Source organism: Pipistrellus kuhlii, unplaced genomic scaffold (assembly GCF_014108245.1).
Source record: "Pipistrellus kuhlii isolate mPipKuh1 unplaced genomic scaffold, mPipKuh1.p scaffold_m20_p_7, whole genome shotgun sequence".
In the NCBI taxonomy this organism is placed as follows: Eukaryota; Metazoa; Chordata; class Mammalia; order Chiroptera; family Vespertilionidae; genus Pipistrellus; species Pipistrellus kuhlii.
In genome coordinates this window covers 44,131,842-44,150,549 of record NW_023425573.1, presented here as the reverse complement: position 1 = coordinate 44,150,549, position 18,708 = coordinate 44,131,842, and the positions used below count along the sequence as shown (strand labels likewise).

Below are 18,708 nucleotides of genomic sequence, written 5' to 3'. Positions count from 1 at the left end.
ATTACACTTTAAAGAAAAAGTCTAGCACTGTCTTAATAAACATTTTCACTTTTCGTATTTGGCAATCAAAAATCCTACTTTCGAAATTATACTGCAAATGACTCTAATAGTTGCCTTGTGGCAAAAATCTGTACAGATTGTCATATGACAAAAGAAGACTGTCAATTTCCTGAGTGAAATTAAATCATCCCAAACACATGAAAATGTTAAACATGATTCTGAAGACATAAATCAAATATGTAAATTCGTTTCAAATGCTGAACATGGGGTTTCTTTTGCATTAGAATTTTTAGGAGTTTTTAAATAATAAAATAAAAACTTTAAAAAAAAATTAAGACAAGGCATTCATAAAACCACTTTAAGTTAAAATATTTTTCTTAAAACTATATTTTTATTTATTTTATTTTATTTTAGTTAATCATCACCTGAAGATATTTTACCATTAATTTTATTATTTTTTAATTTTTTTTTTTTTTTAATTTTTTAAGAGATAGTGGAAGAGAGGGAAAGACAAGGAGAAACATCTATATGAGAGAAACACATCGATTGGTTGCCTCCTGCAGGCCCAGGATGAGACTGCAATCAAGGTACCTGCCCTTGACCAAAATGGAACCCGGGACCATTTTGTCCACAGGCCTACTCTCTATGCATTGAGCCAAACGGGCTAGGGTTATTTTTATTTATTTTAAAGAGGAAGAGAGAGGGAGAGAGAGAAACAATAATAAGAGAGGATCATTGATGGGCTGCCTCCTACATGCCTCCTACTGAGGATCAAGTAGGAAACCTAGGTATGTGCCCTGCTGGTTCATAGGTTGCTGCTCAACCACTAAGCCACACTGGCCAGGCAATACAAATGCTCTTTAGCCATTCAGTATAACCCATGGTAGCAAAAATACTGGGTGACAACAGGCCTAGTGACGAAGAGCATACATGTGGGGACCAGATGTATTACTCTTTCATCCCTTAGAGTTGTGTGGCCTTGAGTATCTTAAACAATCAGGGCCTCAGTTTCCACAATTGAAACATAGAGTTGTTATATTTCCTAAAAACAGAGTAGAAAAATTTTTTAAAACAATAATACTATAAGGCACTTAAACGCATTTTAAAAGGCAAAATAAAACTGAAATTTGTGATCTTGAGTTCCCTAAAAATGATTACCAGCAGTTTCCATTCCCTTTCATAGCTTCATCTCCATCACGTCTATTTTTAAAAATATATATTTTATTGATTTTTTACAGAGAGGAAGGGAGAGGAGAGAGCGAGCTAGAAACATCGATGGAAGAGAGACATCGACAAGCTGCCTCTTGCACACCCCACACTAGGGATGTACCCATAACTAATGTACATGCCCTTGACCGGAATCGAACCTGGGACCTTCCAGTCCACAGACCGACGCTCTATCCACTAAGCCAAACCGGTTTTGGCATCCATCACGTCGATTGATATCTACTTCACCAAAGACCCTCAGAGGTATTTTCATATTAGAATCACCTGAGCAGCATTTACAACCTCTCCAGGCCCTTGTCCCAGGCAAGCTAAAATCAGAATAGATAGGATTGTGATAGTATGGCTATTAGTATTAAAGGCCCACAGGTAATTCTCATGTTGAAACCTCAGCTAAGGCACTCAACTTCTAAGTAGTCAATAAATGTTAGCTACTAAGAACTCAGTTTACATAATCAGTGAATTTTAGAACCAGTAATATCCTAATAAAGATGGAATACGAAAATTGACCACCATGCCATCACAAAGTGGGCGGCTCCCACAACAGAAGTGGGGTTTCTGTAACACAAGAAGGCTGTGCCCACAGCAGAGGCCAAGTTCCCCTAACAAGCCTTCAGGAACAACTAGCAGGGATCTGAGGCTACACCCCCACCCGATGAGATGACGGGGGACCTCAGGCTGAACAACCTACCCCGATACCATGCTGGGGGACCTCAGACCACACACCTTGTCCTAGCACTGGGCCAGGGGACCTGAGGCCGTGACCCCTCCCGGCAGGGCTTGACAGGGGACCTCAGGCTGCACCCCCCCACCTGGCAGGGCTTGACAAGATGAAGCTGGCCTGGTCTGGATCTTGCCCAAAGGGGGCAGATCTGGCTAGGTCTGGGTCTCAAGAGATTTTGAGGCACCATGAGTGGCAGGGACTTGACTCTGGGTCCCTCAGCATACCCCAGACTCTGACAGGTGGAAGATTTTCATATACATCTTACTAACTTTATTTCATCTCTGACACTTCTATTATAGAGAAAGGGCAAATAGCAGTATTAAAATATTTCTTTTAATTAATCCCCTTTTAATGTGCATGAATTTCATGCACCAGGCCACTAGTATCCACATAAAAGCTAAAGAAACAGCTGCGGCTAAATCGCTCCTTAATGTTTATATCCACCACCTTCAATTAACTCCCGGGGTCCAAAGCTGAAAAATTATAAAGTAGTACCCTTCCCCCCCCCCACACACACACACACTCCTGAAAATTTGTTTCGGAATCAAAGCATTAAGGTTCCTTGCCCTGGCTGGCGGTGCTCAATGATTAGAGTCCCAGTCTGGGCTGTGCACTGGAGGGACTCAGGTTGGATTTCTCGTCAAGGGCACTTACCTGGGTTGCAGATCCAATCTCTTACCCTTGGTCAGGCTCCTGGGAGGCAGCCAACTGGTATGTCCCTGTCACATAGATTTTTTTTTCCCCTCTCTCTCCTCTCTCTTTGTCCCTCTCCCCACTCCATTCTACTCTCTCTAAAATCAATGGAAAAAAATATCCTCACTTCTTTTCTTTTTTTTTTTTAATATATTTTATTGATTTTTTTTACAGAGAGGAAAGGAGTGAGATAGAAAGCTAGAAACACCGATGAGAGAGAAACATCAACCAGCTGCCTCTTGCACACCCCCTACCGGGGATGTGCCCGCAACCAATGTACATGCCCCTGACCGGAATCGAACCTGGGACCTTTCAGTCCGCAGACTGACGCTCTATCACTGAGCCAAACCGGTTTCGGCTCCTCACTTCTTGAGTATTAAAAATCAAACAAACAAAAAGAAACATTAAGGTTCCTCAAAGCAAGATCAACTACATGTTGACATTTAAATTTCAAAGAGGCTTATTTTATTTTTAAGCATATCTAGTACATGGGCAAGTAAAAACCATAAGGAATGGTAGCTCTAAAGCTAAAGTACCCAGGATGACTCTTTGACATTTAAATGTATAATGTTGTGTTTAGAAAAAGATTAACAGCAATTAATGCAATGAACTAGGCAACTAGTCCTGTTTTTCTTGGTATTGCCACTAATGTGCTAGATGTTTGCAGTCACTCAGTGTCTCTGGCCTTCAGATTGTCATTTATAAAATACAGTTGCATTAAATGTCTTTAAAATAACCTGTTACAACAATGTAAGGCATGGAAAATTACAGAGAAATTCTATAGAGCAGTAATATACAAGATTAAGGATTAAACTAGCACTACCCTTGTAGGCTATTAGAGTAATGAGTCATGATTTAAGTAGTTTTATAGCAAGAAATCTACTTCTCAAACCTAATGATTTATTATAACATATTGACTGAGCTTGCTCCCTGCCACTTCCCAAAGACCTATACCTAGGATATTATTTTTCACAGTTAAAACCTCTTATTTATTTATTTTTTTAATATATTTTATTGATTTTGTACAGAGAGGAAGGGAGAGAGATAGAGAGTTAGAAACATCAATGAGAGAGTCATCGATCAGCTGCCTCTTGCACACCCCCTACTGGGGATGTGCCTGCAACCAAGGTACATGCCCTTGACCGGAATCGAATCCAGGACCCTTCAGTCCCCAAGCCGACGCTCTATCCATTGAGCCAAACCGGTCCCAGCTATTTTCACAGTTGAAACCTTTTAAATGTCTTGGGTTTTTAAGAAAACAACACAACAAAAGCAATACTAAATACTAAATGTTCAAAAACTCCATGTAATTGGCACTTGGGATACGCCAAGGGACAAGATAGATAAGTAGTAAAAGAAGACAACGTAGATAAGCCTTTTTTGTTGATGATACTTTTCTGAATAGGAAAATGTAAGGTAAAATGATAGAGGAGGACGCTTTTAGATATACTGAAGCATTATTCCAGGTGTCCCTCTTTAAATTCGGAGAGGAGAGGGCAAAATTCCTTAAAAGTGTTTTCTTTATATTTGAGAAATTAGATAAAAGTTTTGTGTATTCTTCTAAACAAAGAACTTCTTAATTAAACCTTTAAATTCTCAAAAGTAAAATCTGAAGTATCTTAACAAAAGCCATGCTTATCACTAGAAAATTCTTACCATGCCTTCATCTCAGAGCCATCCAATCTCACCTATTTTACTCAAAAGTATTAACTGATTTCTGAACACCCATTAGTATATTTTGTGTAAGTGCATATGCTGGGTTCTTTTTTAAGTACTTTAACCTATACATTTTCAAATCCAACAATTTAATTATATCTTATTTCATGGTTCCTTACTACATCTCAGTATTCCTGAAATATGTCTCACCTTCAATTTATACAACTCTGCAGCTCCAATGAGAGGCTCATGCTATGATTATTAATATCTTTCTATCAATGTATTTCTTTAACCATAGATCCTAATGGGAGAATATGTGGAGGGTTATATGATAATATCTAAACAAGGGGGGGGGGAAACGGTGAAAGGACAGAAATGGAAGTCAACAGTAGTATGGCTACTTGCAAAGTGAAGAAGCTAATTCTTTGGAGCAAAATGAAGGAATTAATTCACGCACTACGTAAGCATTATGCTAAATATCTTTTCGGTTAGTCATGTTGCTTTGAGACTTTCCCATGTTTCCTCTAGACAACTGCCAATGCCCCAATGGTCTCTGATGAATAAACATGCCGTGACTTGCTTCTACGGAAACGTCTGTCATGCTCCAGGGAAAAAATGACTTCTCTAACTCTTAAATCAGGAAAACTGCACACTCTCATTCACAGGTTGCAAAGTCGATTTTCCCTTCATGTTTCTTTCCTGGGATGTTCCTATTCTTTTTTAGGGCATTGCTGCACCCAGAAATATCAGAAAAGCATCTGAGTTGGGGGAACACGTGTAGGCAAACGTTATCCTGCCATCAGAGGGGTGGTCCCACTTTAGAAGCTTAAGGAACACGGGGGTAAGCCTTCCCTGTTTACCGAGATGAAGGTTAAGTTCAGGTTCCCCCCATCTCCTGCGGAACTACCTGTTCTCATGACTGTTTACCCAAACGCTCAGCAAAGTGATATTAGCATATCTGGCAGGAAGGCACGCTCCATTGAATATTAACTCACCATGTGACAGACAGCCCCTTCGCCTCCAATCTCTCCCCGCACACGTGAGGGCACAAAGGGAAAAGTATGGTTGTTTGCAGTCTGGCTCCGCGCTCGGCTTTGGCACCGGCAATTGGCCACGGGCACACACACCCCCGACCCGAGGCGCGCACCGCCCGCTCCCGGAACTGTCGGCTGACAGCTGGCACTCCCTCCGCGGCCCTCCTCGCAGGGAGCCCCTTCCTTGGTCACCTTGACACGGCTCACCTGCCCGGGCCTCCGCTCTGGCCAAGGAAACTTTTTCCTCCTTCCCAGGAGCTCGGTTACAGGTATCGCCCGCCGCCCGTCCGGCGCCCCAACAAGGGGCCCTTTGTTACCATCTGTGCTCCCGGACTCCTCGCCCCATCGTCCCCGGCACTCCGCTGCCCTCCAGCAGCTCCGGGCAGAAAGCAATGACAAAACTACCAGGGCCCCCACCCGGGCGGCCTCCGCGGAGGCCAGAGGAAGCAGCCTCCTCCCCGGCCGCGTGCGCCCTGGCCAGGGTCAGGCCGCCGGCACCGAGCGGGGCCCGGGCCAGGTGGGCGCGGGACCCCCCCTCTCCGCCCTCCCCCCGGACCCCCCTCCCCACCCTCCCCCCGGGGCGGCGCCCAGCTTACCCGGCGGCGGCGGCGGCGGGCGGCGCGGGCTCCGCCGGGGCGTCCTGCGCGCTCGGGGCGCGGCCGTCCATCAGCCTGCGGACCGCCGCGCGGGCTCCGGCTCCCAGGCGGCGCGTCACGGCTGCGGGGGGAGAGGCGGCGGTCAGGGCGGGACGCGCGCCTCCGTCCCGGCCCGAGGGAGGCTGGCGGGAGGCGCGTCCGGAGCCCGCCCGCCCGCGCGGCCCTGCCCCGCCGCCCGCCTCCGCCTCCGAGGCGCTGCCACCTGCGGCCCCGCTCCCCGCCCGCGGGCGCCCGAGCCGCGGCGGCGGGAGGAGGCGCTGCAGCCCCCGCCCCCGGGCCGGCCAGGGAGCCATTGGCGCCTCTCGGGGAGGGAGCGCGGCCCGGGCCCGGGGGAGGGGGGAGGGCGGAGGAGGAGCGGGGCAAGGGGCAAGGCGCGCGGGCTCGCCGCCACGCCTGCAGCCGGCGCAGCCCCGCGCGAACGGGCTGCACGCCCCGGGACGGAGGACAGACCGGGGAAAGTTGGGAGGGCGGTTTTCTCGCTCCCTCCCGGGGCTCCTACTTTCTGTTCAGAGGGAGGCAGAGGCTCCCTGCCCTTCTCTTCCCTCCCCTGGGCTGTGCGCTTGCAGCTCGGAGCTCCAGGCGGGACGTGAAGGCGGAGAAAGCCGCAGCCTCCCCGGACGCAGCCAGCGCTGCCCCATGTCCCTGCCCGAAGCCTCTCCCCGCACCGGCCACTCACCCAGCCCCATGTCCCTGCCCGGAGCCTGTCCCCGCACCGGCCACTCACCCTGCCCCATGTCCCTGCCCGGAGCCTGTCCCCGCACCGGCCACTCACCCTGCCCCATGTCCCTGCCCGGAGCCTGTCCCCGCACCGGCCACTCACCCTGCCCCATGTCCCTGCCCGGAGCCTGTCCCCGCACCGGCCACTCACCCTGCCCCATGTCCCTGCCCGGAGCCCCGGAGCTCGCCGCCGCCTTCTCCCGACGGCCGCGCACAAGTGGCGGCGAGGCTCCGTGGCATCGGAGCGAGAGAGGCAGCGAGCCGGAGCGAGGAACGGGGCGGGGATGGACGGGGACCCAGTGGGAACTTCCTTATGCCAGGGCTTTTGGGGCTTTGGGGTCCGGCTGGGGAAGGCGAATGGAAAGGAGGCTCCCGAGCGGGGTGTTCCCATTCCCGCCGCTAGGGCAGCGCCTGGGAAAGCGCGGCGCCCCCAGGGCAGAGAGGTAGGGAGGCAGGGGCTGGACCTGCCCTGGGAGGACCCCAGGGGAGGCTGCTGTGACTGCAGAAATTCCTAAACTCACAGAGCAGGGTTGCAGCTAGCCCTCCCTGAGGTCTGATCTGCCACATCCAGGGTATTATTTTTGTTGTTGTTTTTTCAACCTGGCCTCTAATATTGCTCTCCTGCTAAAAGCATACCTGTGACACTGTGACCTATCTAATGGTGGCAGAATTAAGCTTGCCCTATCTTCAGAGGCACCTTCCTTCCTTCCTTCCTTCCTTCCTTCCTTCCTTCCTTCCTTCCTTCCTTCCTTCCTTCCTTCTTTCCTTCCTTTCTTTTCGCCTGTGACAGCGAAAAGGGTCTGGACAATAGGGACTGGACAATAGGACAATCTATAAATTAAGAATCAAATGACAGATCTTATTCACCTTCTCTTGGAAGCGAGGAATAAAAAGACCACAGGCGCGGCCGCGCGCTTGATTGTAAGGTTTAGTTCCCACGCGGATGCTCTTTAGGTGACTCTTTACACCTGACAAACAGGTGCATTCGCATATCTTCATGTTATCATAAGAGTCTGTTGTTGTATTGTGCAAGCCATTTTTGATGGGTCCAAAAACTTGCCTTCAGAAAATAACATGAGATTAACCAAGGAATTCACTTTAAACTACAGTTTAAAAATAAACATGTAAACAAATTGCTGTAGAGAGGTTAGGTGAAAAGTATCCTATCAGAGGCCTCTAATGTGGTATTAGCATCAAGTAACAATAATGTGGTAATCATTTAACCCCAGGGTAACATTTGGTAGGCAGAAAAAATTAAATTAACATTTAGAATCAATGCTAGACTAAATGCTCCTGGACTAAATGCTCCTTTAATTATTTATTATTATAGCAACCAAAAAAAAATGGCAGAAACTAAGTAACATATTAAATACCAATATCTATTATGGTCAGTCAGTAATTATTCTTTCCTATGCAGAATATGTTCCTTTCAGTGTATCTTTACATAAAATGTGGTTTGTTTAGGTTACAATATTAGAAGCATGGAGAAAAAAAAGTTGTGTTTTAATATTTTGCCTAATATTAATCAAATCAGTTCATTTCAATGGACCTGGCATTTAGTCTTTTAAAACAACTCGGGTTAAACAATTTCATGAATCATTTATGACTCTAAATGACTAGCTGCTTGCACAGACAATAATGCAAACATTGAGTAACAGTGAAACTACTTAAAGTCTGTAACTTTCAATCACAAGATCAAGATTAAACTTTAATTGGTTTCAACCTTGATTTGTGACATGCTAGAAATACTGTTGACTGTATTAGTTTAATCTGAAATATAATACACTTTCCTAGCATTTCATACTACTGAAGGCATTTTCAGTGCTCACCAACTTTTGCTGTCCTCTTTCTGGTTTTAAACATAGGGTAGGTTTACCCTCCTCACCCCACTGAAATTAGGTTTAGAGATGTAATTTGTTTTTGTAGATAATGTGAGCAGACGTGAAATGTTTCATTTCCTGGTGGAATCACTTAAGGGTCAGTGCTTGACTATTCTCTTTTCTCTGGCTGCAGCAATCATGGAAGTGCATCTTAAGTAGGAGGCTGCCTAGAACTGAAGGATCCTGGAATGCTAAATTATTACCCAGCACAACTGCCCCGGAGAGTCGCAGGACCTACAACAGAATCTACATGAGTGAGAAATAAACTTGTGCTGGATTAAGCCACTAACACCCTGGAGTGGCTGTTGCCTGGTATTGCTTAGCCTACCTTATGTACACAGTATTTCCCCCTTATCCGAGATTGTGCTGTGTGGTTCTAGTTACCCGTGGCCAATGGCAACCAGAAAATGTTAAATGGAAAAATTCTAGACATAAACAGCAAGTTTTAAACTAACTACCATTATGAAGAGTGTGATGAAGTCTCCAGAATCCAGCTCCATCCCACTTGGTCATGAATCATCCCCTTGACCACTGTCTCCACGCTGTATAAGCTCCCCATCCTATAGTTATCTCGTAGCCATCTCGGTCAGAATATGGCAGTGGCTGTGTTCAAGTAACCCTTATTTTACTTAATAATGGACCCGAAGCATAAGAGAAAAATTTTATCTTCAAGTTCTATAAAAGTGCTGGCAATTCGTATATGCCAAAGAAAACCAGTAGAGTCCTTCCTTTAAGCGAAAAGGTAAGTCTGTATAGGAAAAAACAGTCTATGTAGAGTTTGGTTCTATCTTCAGTTTCAGGCATTCACTGGGAATTGTGGAATGGATTCCCTGTGGATAAGGGGGAACTACAGCACAACCATATCGGTTTTAACCTCTGAATTCCCTGACTCCATAGGAACTATTTATGACAATTTACGACAATCAGTGACCTTTTACCCTGTCTCCCAGAAAATAAGACAGTGCCTTATATTAATTTTTGCTCCCAAAGATGCGCTAGGTCTTATTTTCAGGGGATGTCTTATTTTTCCATGAAGAAGAATACGGTACACATTTATTGTTAAATGAAAATAAAGGAAATTTATTACCTGTATACAGTATGGTAGTACGGTAGTTGTCAACACAAACCAGCCAAACTGAATCTTACAGTATCAAGAATTTACTCATTTATTCAATGACAATCATGTCATCATCTTCTGGAACATCATAACAATCCAATTCCTGAATTTCTTGTGACTTCATTTCTTTCAGAATCAGTGGACCAAATCTCTCGTGTTTAGCCTAGGGGGAGCCTTATTTTCAGGGGATGCCTTATATTTCACTCAGAAGGAAACCTGTAAGTAAGTCTTATTTTCAGAGGATGTCTTATTTTCGGGGAAACATGGTATTTGTAATGTTCTAAAACATGGTTTTACATCTGGCAAGCATAAGGCTACTTTCCTCTCAATATATTCTGATTTGGATTAAGTATTGCCTCATAGCTCTAGGCATGATTTCTAAGCAGATTATAAATTTTGCAATCATCTCAATACTATAGAACAAGCTGAGCTATCACTAACAGTATTTCAACACCCAAGAGTTCCCTTCCAATTTTTCTGAAATATCTCACCTTTTTAAACAATATTACAGGAAGTTGAAGAATTTAAGAAGTTGGTCGAACATGTTAATGGTAGTTTCAGAATCCAGTTCTTCCACTAGGGAATTATGTGCTTCAATTGACGTTGGCTATAGGAGTCTAGCAAAAAACAATAAATTGCCTAGTTATTTCAACATTAACGTGTCTTTCAAAGTCGAATCAATTCGGTAAAGTGAGTCATTTTACAATGATCATAGTTTTATTTGTGGGATATTATAATCCCATATTTGAAGGAAAATTTGGAAAATAATTTTGTAATTTTTAGTTTCTTCATCAGTAAAAAGGTGATAAATTAGTATGATATTCTATTTTGCAAGGTTTGAATTATGAATACATATAACAGTTGTACTCTATAAAAAAAAAGTCTGACTGTAACAGATCATACAATGTATCATACAATGTTATCTCTGAGAAACACTTTGGAGATTGTCTGCTCAAACTATCCATTCCATGTATTAGAAAACTGAGAAGTATAAATAGGATTGCCAGAGTTAGTAAATAAAACTACATCATACCCAGTTAAATTTGAACTTCAGATAAACAATGAGTACTTTTTTTTTTAGCATAGGTATGTACCATGTAATGTTTAATTATACTAAAAATTATTTGTTGTCTATCTGAAATTCAAATTTAACTGGGCGTGCTGTATTTTATCTGGCAACCTTACTTACAGAAGATAATTTTTTTTTTTAAAGGGCATGTAGCTAACTATGTGCTGATGCAGGAATAGAATCAGAACAATTTAGTGTTTACAGATTGCTTCAAGAGATAAAGTCCTAGGGTAGCATGTTTTAGAAAAAAAATAACCATATTTCATACCCATCATTTCAATAGAAACTAAAAAACAGTCTCATCACTTAACATGGAAACCTTTAAATCTACTGACTCTAGTTACCAATCTCTGAATTATTTTTATTTTCTCAGAATCTGAAGTGCTCACATTTAAACATCAGTTTCTTTTTTTGATTTTTGCTAATACATGAGGAGCTCAATTGGTCATCCCCATTAGCCAGAACTGAACAGTAGCTATTCCTCAAGGCTTATTTTCTCAAAATTAGAGTAATTTTTAAAATCTTAGCTAAAAAAAAAAAAAAAAAAAAAAAGAATTAGAATCCTATAGCTTTATTCTTATCTAAACTGGATGTGGTAGATGGTTGTTGATTATTTTATATTTTTATCACCACAGCTACCTATATTCATTTTTGTGTGTAACTGAAACAAATCCAACACTTTAACCCTAAGTGCTAGTCTATTAACAGTTCTCAATTCCAGAGAGGGAGGCAGATGGGTGTCGCTTTGGGGCCTTCTTGGAAATGGAGGCAGGGGCCCTTGAGTTGGAACCAAAGACTTTCCCATTTCTCTTTGAGTAAATTTTTTCCCCACACAAATACCTAATTTAATTATTTTACACAAGTTTTCAAAATTATCGACAAATGTCGTTCTATTTGTTTAGTCTCTGTAAGAAAGTTATGTATGGCATTATTCATTACAAATGCATTTATTAATGTTTTCCCTCCTTTTGATCTGTGAAAGTAGGCCCTGGGAAAAGGTCAAGTTGGGGTTAGAAGTTAATGTATCAAGAAAGTTACAGCGATGATACCTGCCCTGAGGGGGAAGTTGGACCACTGTTTTAGATACCTTCCAAATCTAACAATCTTTGGTTTTGAAAGCTGTGTTATTAAGCAAGAGTAGTAGTTGAAGCTAACTCCAAATTCTGACTTTCTTTTATAAAAGTATTCCTTAAAAATATGAAAAAAAAAAACTAAGATCAAAGATAAAATATCTTGAAGTTCAATAAAGTAGATTTAATTAAGAATGCAAACTACAAACCTCGTGCCTTCTGGCAAGCCATAAAGAAAGAGAAAATCTCTTACTAATGTTATAGTAATAATATGTTTGATGTTTGTTATATTTACTAGTAAAGTGGCTAGAACTCCATATATTTCAAAGATGTAATTAAAATTCTTGTGACATGTTTATACGTCAAAGTGAAGGCATCATTATTCTTATTTTAAAGAATGCAGCTCAAATTTATTATGGGATTACCTCAAGGACACACAACAGTGGAAGAATAGTGCTGAAGTCTGCACATTCTTTTTTTGTTTTGTTTTTAATTCTCACCTGAGGATATTTTTCCATTGATTTTTAAAGAGAGTGAAAGAGAGAAATATCCCTGGGCTGGGGAGAAGTCTGCAACCAAAGTATATGCCCTTAATTAGAATCAACACAGGACTCTTCAGTCCGCAGACCTACACTGTATCCACTGAGCCAAACAGCTAGGGTGAAATCTGCACATTCTTAGAAGACAATTAGCTTACCTTAATACCAAGAATTATTTTATAAAGCGCACACACACACACACACACACACACACACACACATATATATATATATATAAAACTGGGAGTGCTGTATTTTATCTGGCAACCTTACTTACAGAGGATAATTTTTTTCAAGGGCATGTAGCTAACTATGTGCTGATGTAGGAATAGAATCGACGCCTAACTGCTCCCCTGATGTCCCAATTGCCCCTAACTGCCCTTCCCTGCCAGCTTGGTCACCCCTAACTGCCCTTCCCTGCAGGCCTGATCTGCCCCACCTACCCTCCCCTGCTGGCCTTGTTGCTCTTAACTATCCTCATGCTGGCCTGGTTGCCCCCCAACTGTCCTCCCTTGCTGGCCTGGTCACCCCTAACTGTCCTCCCCTGCAGGCCTGGTCACCCCCAACTGCCCTCTCTTGCCGGCCATCTTGTGTCCACATAAGGACCTTCATCTCTGACCACATGGGGGCGGCCATCTTGTGTGTTGGAGTGGCAGTCAATTTGCATATTACCTTTTTATTGTATAGGATGGCATTATCCAAAAGTACTGTTTTATAAAAAAAAAAAGTATCATATGCAAATAGCTTAAAGACCTTAATTCTTAAAATAGATTTGAAATCAACTATGTATTTTGAAAATCTTTCAGAAAGGATAACTGGATAAATCATTTATTAAAATACATCAAAATGCTGTTCATTTTTGTCGTATTATTTGTCTTCATAAGTAAATGGATAAAGTTGGGAAGCTCTTAAAACAACAGCTAGCCCTAGCTGCTGTGCTGGGTTGGGCTTATCCCACATTCACTGGTTTGATTCCAGATCAGAGCACATGTCCAGAAGCCCATGGGCGTTTCTTTCTCATATCAATGTCTCTCTCTCTCTCTCTCTCTCTTTCTCACCCTCCCTCTAAAAATCAATAAAAACATTTTAAAAACAAAACAAAAAGAGCTGAGCAGTGAATGGGAACACTTATAGGGTTTGGTAACTTTTTATATTATTAGTATTTTACATTTTGTTTTATTTAACATTTCATTGTATTTATACATTTAATTTTATTTATACATTTAGTACTATTATAATATTACATATTTACTATTTAATGTTATGCATTTACTGTTTATTTATGGTTACTTATTTACATTCAATGTTTGCATTTAACAAAAATATAATAATAAAAATTATTATCCAGACCTAAACAAATAAAATACACTATTTGGTACTTGGTAAATACCTGCTATAATGATTTAGTCCAATAAATATATAAAGATTCAAATACACTTTTGACAAAAATCCCGAAAGGTCATTATTCTAATCTCAATTTTAACTCTCAGGGAGGTAAGATTCCATGCCTACACAGAGAGACAGCGAGGATATTTAAATGAAAGTAAAAATCTTTACTTTGTGATTGGCCATTAATTATGTTAATAAAATCTTGCTTAAAGCAGAGGTTAAAGAAGTATCTAGTTACTGAATTTAATAATTCTGTGACATTTCTAGAATTTGGTTTTTATCAACAGCAGAAGATTTCATAATTACTTGGTGTTCATGTCAAAAATATTGGTTCCTAGTCTTCTTATCCTCTCCCACATTGCCTCTTCAGCCTAAGGTAAAGTACAGCTCAAATATGAGAACCTCAAGGATAAGCCATAATAAAAATATTTAAAAATATCTTATTGCCCTCATTTATCTCTGCTGATACAGAAATTGGGAGATTCCCTAGCTGTAGATAGAACTTTTTAAGGATGTCAGTGTCCTATTGCTTAGCTCAGATGTTAGTGTACAGAAAGTTCATTCTATGTTTATTGAATTGATTAAGTGAGAGGAAAAAAAATGAAACAAGATTCCTGCCTTCTAGCAGCTTTCTTTCCTGGGCATAGTGAGAAATAAACATAAAACTACAACAGTACACAAGTGTATCCTTGAGTGCAGCAGGTGCCTCAGAAAGAAAATATTCCAGAAATTCTGAGTTGGAAGAAATCGGTGGAAGCTTTGTTAGGGAAGAAGCCTCAACAGATACAAATTTGGATACATAAATTCAGAAGCAAAAGCATGCCTGACTGTGGGAGCAGCTTAGCCTATGTGTAGTGATAGAATGAGCTCTCTCTCTGTGAGACAACATGGGCCCATTCTAAAGAGACTGAGCATTTGTTGTCAGAAATGGAAATGCCAAAACTGAGATAGAATTTTAAATTCAGGGATGGGATGTGTATAAAAGGTCCAGTGCAGTGCACGATATTCATGCACTGGTGATGGTCGAGGGGAGAGGGGGAGATGGGCCTCAGTCCAGTCTGGCCTGTGCCCTTTTGCAGTCTGGGAGCCCTTGGAGGATGTCTGACTCAGCCTGGGTTGTGGCTGAGTGGTGCTCCCCTTTTGGGAGTGCACTGATCACCAGGGGGCATCCCCTGCATTGAGTGTATGCCCCCTAGCCATCAGTGCACATCATAGCGATCAGTCTTTCTGCCATTCAGTTGATTTGCATATTACCCTTTTATTATATAGGATAATTTTAAAAACGTATAACTGAGCTATATTCAAGAGACAGCCTTGAGAAGTTCATGTATACCCAAGAGATAGCAAAAGGATATTGCTAGCTTTCCAAAGCAGGCTTTTGGAAAGGGAGTGAAATAATGCTGTCCTTTTTACCTGTGTACACTAATGTTTATTTTTTAAATTATTTTTTCAGTTTCAAAAATAGTTGCAATACAGAATCTGGTTGTATTTATTTGTGTCTTTTTAAAATTTTTGACACTATTACAAATGTTCCTTATTTTGGTCCCCTTTGTCCCCTCCACTCAGCTTCTGTCCCCCAACACTAATGTTTAGAAATGGCGTGACAGCCGAAACCGGTTTGGCCCAGTGGATGGAGCGTCAGCCTGCAGACTGGGGGTCCCAGGTTCGATTCAGGTCAAGGGCATGTGCCTTCGCTGTGGGCACATCCCTAATGCGGGGTGTGCGGGAGGTGGCTGATTGATGTCTCTCTCTCATTGATGTTTCTAACTCTCTGTCCCTCTCCCTTCCTCTCTGTAAAATTAATAAAATATATATTTTTAAAAAGAAATAGCGTGACAAAGTTCAGAATTATGTCATTTCTAATGAATTTTCCTTGCTATGTATGTCTTTGTTGAAATGAAGATACTCTTTAAAGTACCTAAAAACGGGCATTGATGTGCTCTGTAATGTTTTTGATCTCAAACTCTGGGTTTTTCTTCACTTAATATCTCGTCCAGTTTTAAAACCCATCGTCTTACCTCTCATCTCGGGATCACCATTGACTGCTACCTAATCAAAATGCTCAGTAAGAAGATCCTCAACTTACACAAACTCACATTTGCTCTACCTCAGGATGTTAAATCTAGCCAAATAGGATCTACAAGACTTTATCTTTTGAAATTGAAATGAACTTGAGGCTAACACAGGCAATAGCCTGCATATATTTGTTTATGACCCAAGTTGTAAGTTTATCATTCCAAATGGGGAAAAGTATTAAAGAAAAAGAGCAAACCCATTTTCTCAAAACCTTATCATAGTTGAAAACCTGTAGGAAAAAAAAAAAGGGAGAGTTTTTATTTATAGCATTTCCATTTAAGTTAAACTTATTTTACAAACTGTGACTCTGTTAAAGAATTCAGATTTAACATCGTTGGCCAGCTCTGTGCTGGAAGATTATGGCTACACTCAGATACTGCTGGAAGAGAAACACTGGGCACTTCAAAGAGCTGCGTGTAGAAACAGACAGCAACCGTGAACAATACAAATGCATAATGAATTGTAATAGACAGTGTCCAGAGCTGGGGAGGACAAGACTCTAAAAAGGTTATTTAAATTTTCCAACTTGGCTTCTTGGCAGTCACTTTTTTAAGCAGTCCTTTGGATTTCTTCAAACAATTTCAAGTCATCTGTCTTCTGCAAAGAAGCCAAGAAAATAATAGCCAAGAAAATAAAAATTTTTCATCCTTAAAAAATGAAACAGCCAGTTGTTTACCAGCAAAATGAGTTTATTCAGGAACAGTGAAAAACTGCAATTCAGAACAAGCAAGCTATAGCAAAACCATGGGCAAGTCTAGAGAACAGAGGAAAGGAGCTTTCTTTTATTCACAAAAGGGAAACATTGAGAGAGGCTGTTAGAAGCAAAATGTCTTTTAGAGGAAGCCTGGAGTTGGAAGAACAGTGGTTTTCCTTTGGTTGAGTTTTGACTTCTCATTGGCTGGGTCTGTTGCTAGGCAAGGAGAAAATCTTTTACCTGTTGGAGTCCTCAAGGTTCCCTGAGTCCTAGTGCCTGGGGTCTCCCACTTCAGGGCTTCCTGAACCCATTTTAAATGAGGTTTTCCTTACTCACCTTCACAATAGCAACTAACTACCGTGTGATTAAGATTTTCCAGGTTCCAGGCACTGTCTAAAGCACTTTGTAGACATTAATAAAAAATAAAAAAGTTTGATTAATATTATAAAATAATACTGTTATTTGAATGATGAGAAAACTCATAATCCCTGTTGTAAAAATTACTTCAGAATATTATAGTATAATAAAAATTAGAGGTGGGTAGCACAGCACTTTAATAGTGCTCTTATTAGAAGATGCTATTTAAGTTGGGTAGTACACCACTATATTAGGCTCTTATGAGAAGATGCTCTTTATTTTCTACATAAAGGGTAATATTGACTCATAGCATGTCATATCTAAGGCAAGAAGGGCACGGCCCATCACAGCCAAATAAAGAACAGATCCTTCATTATTAGTCTTTTTTCATTTGTTTCATTCTCGTTCAAATGCATTTTTATCAAATATCCATGATTGCCTTTATGTAAGATATTTAAATAAAGGAAGCTTTGATCAGACAAAATGGAAACAAATGAGATTTATTCTTTTCCAACTTTCTATTAAGTTAAATATGTAATTGAACTTTTATTGGGTAATCTTGAACTTCGGCACATGATTTACTCTATCTTGTAACAACAAGAACAATAAACACCCTGACGATGTGACTTACAATGTAAATAACTGCTATCCCTTAGAACTGGTTGATTGTAATTATGCTATTGTGTATAAAAATGAAATAGTCAGCAAATAAATGAAACAAAAAACACCCAGTTCTTCAGATGAGTTCTATAGCTGTACTTTTTTTTACAGGACATACCCCACACTTTTACTGATGGGTAAGTTTAAAGATTATTCAGCCCAGCTAGCATGGCTCAGTTAGTTGAGCATCGACCTATGAACCAGGAGGTCCCAGTTCAATTTCCAGTCAGGATACATGCCTAGGTAGTGGGCTTGATCCCCAGTAGGGGGTGTGCAGGAGGCAGCCAATCAAGGATTTTCTCTCATCATTGATGTTTCTACCTCTCTCTTCCACTCCCTTCCCCTATTAAATCAATAAAAATATTTTTTTAAAGATACTCAAGAAATTTCAGAGAAGTCTCTGTATGCATTATTCATTACCAAAATTATTAATCTTCGTTGGAGAGAGGCCTGAGCCTTTTCAACTACCTTGTAAAATAGGGGTTTGCTGTATTTCTATAACTGAGAAGTCTAAATTCCATTCACCAGTCTCAATATTGGATCTGTCCAAATATAGGAAATTGTATTACTTTATTTTATAGCTATGCTTTAAGATTTCTTTGTAATTGTTATTTTTCTCAATAAATACATGTACAATATGAATCATTCTTTCCATTAAAAAAGTAGCATTCATTCAACAAAAAATATATATAAATGACTGTACTTGTACAAATATTTTGTATATACATGAGGCAGGAGTTTTCCTTCTTTGAGAGAGATTGTGATAACTTTTCTTTGTGTAGTACTGAAGCACATGAAGTATTTACCTATTTGAGAGAGCAAAGTTGTGCAAGTATTTTGTTATATTTACTTATTTATTTACTGTATAAATAATCAAACCAGTCTAACTCTCAAGATTCATTATAAAATTAAAAATAAAGTCAAATAAAGTCAAGTTAGTGCTACATTCAGGTAGATGTTTTTAACTCTAACGTTTCTTTGGAGATTCTTGCATATGCAGAGTACATGTGAAAATGAGTCACAGTCACACCACTACTGATTTGTACCTGCCACATATGATTACTGGTACTTAACATAATTATGAATAATTATGATTCAGAATGTGAAAAGCCCCACAAGGAAAACAAGCCAATTCTGGTTTGTGTTCTATATA

The 18,708-nt window shown here is 40.9% G+C and overlaps 1 protein-coding gene and 1 long non-coding RNA gene across 2 annotated transcripts in view; one reads left to right on the top strand and one right to left on the bottom strand.

Moving 5' to 3' along the window:
* COBLL1 (cordon-bleu WH2 repeat protein like 1) overlaps positions 1–6,832 on the bottom strand; it is a 140,624-nt gene extending 133,792 nt beyond the window's left edge. Inside the window, exons 1-2 of the mRNA XM_045575640.1 lie at positions 6,808–6,832; positions 5,928–6,048 (exon numbers count right to left, since the gene is read on the bottom strand). Coding sequence (XP_045431596.1) covers positions 5,928–6,048; positions 6,808–6,817 — 131 coding nt within the window. The 5' untranslated portion in view covers positions 6,818–6,832. The remainder of the gene's footprint in view (positions 1–5,927; positions 6,049–6,807) is intronic.
* A 39-nt stretch (positions 6,833–6,871) lies between these two features.
* LOC118709032 lies at positions 6,872–9,331 on the top strand. Its single transcript, XR_006740539.1, has 2 exons — positions 6,872–7,003; positions 8,718–9,331. It is a non-coding gene; the product is annotated as an uncharacterized LOC118709032 (long non-coding RNA).
* The last annotated feature ends 9,377 nt before the right edge of the window (positions 9,332–18,708 follow it).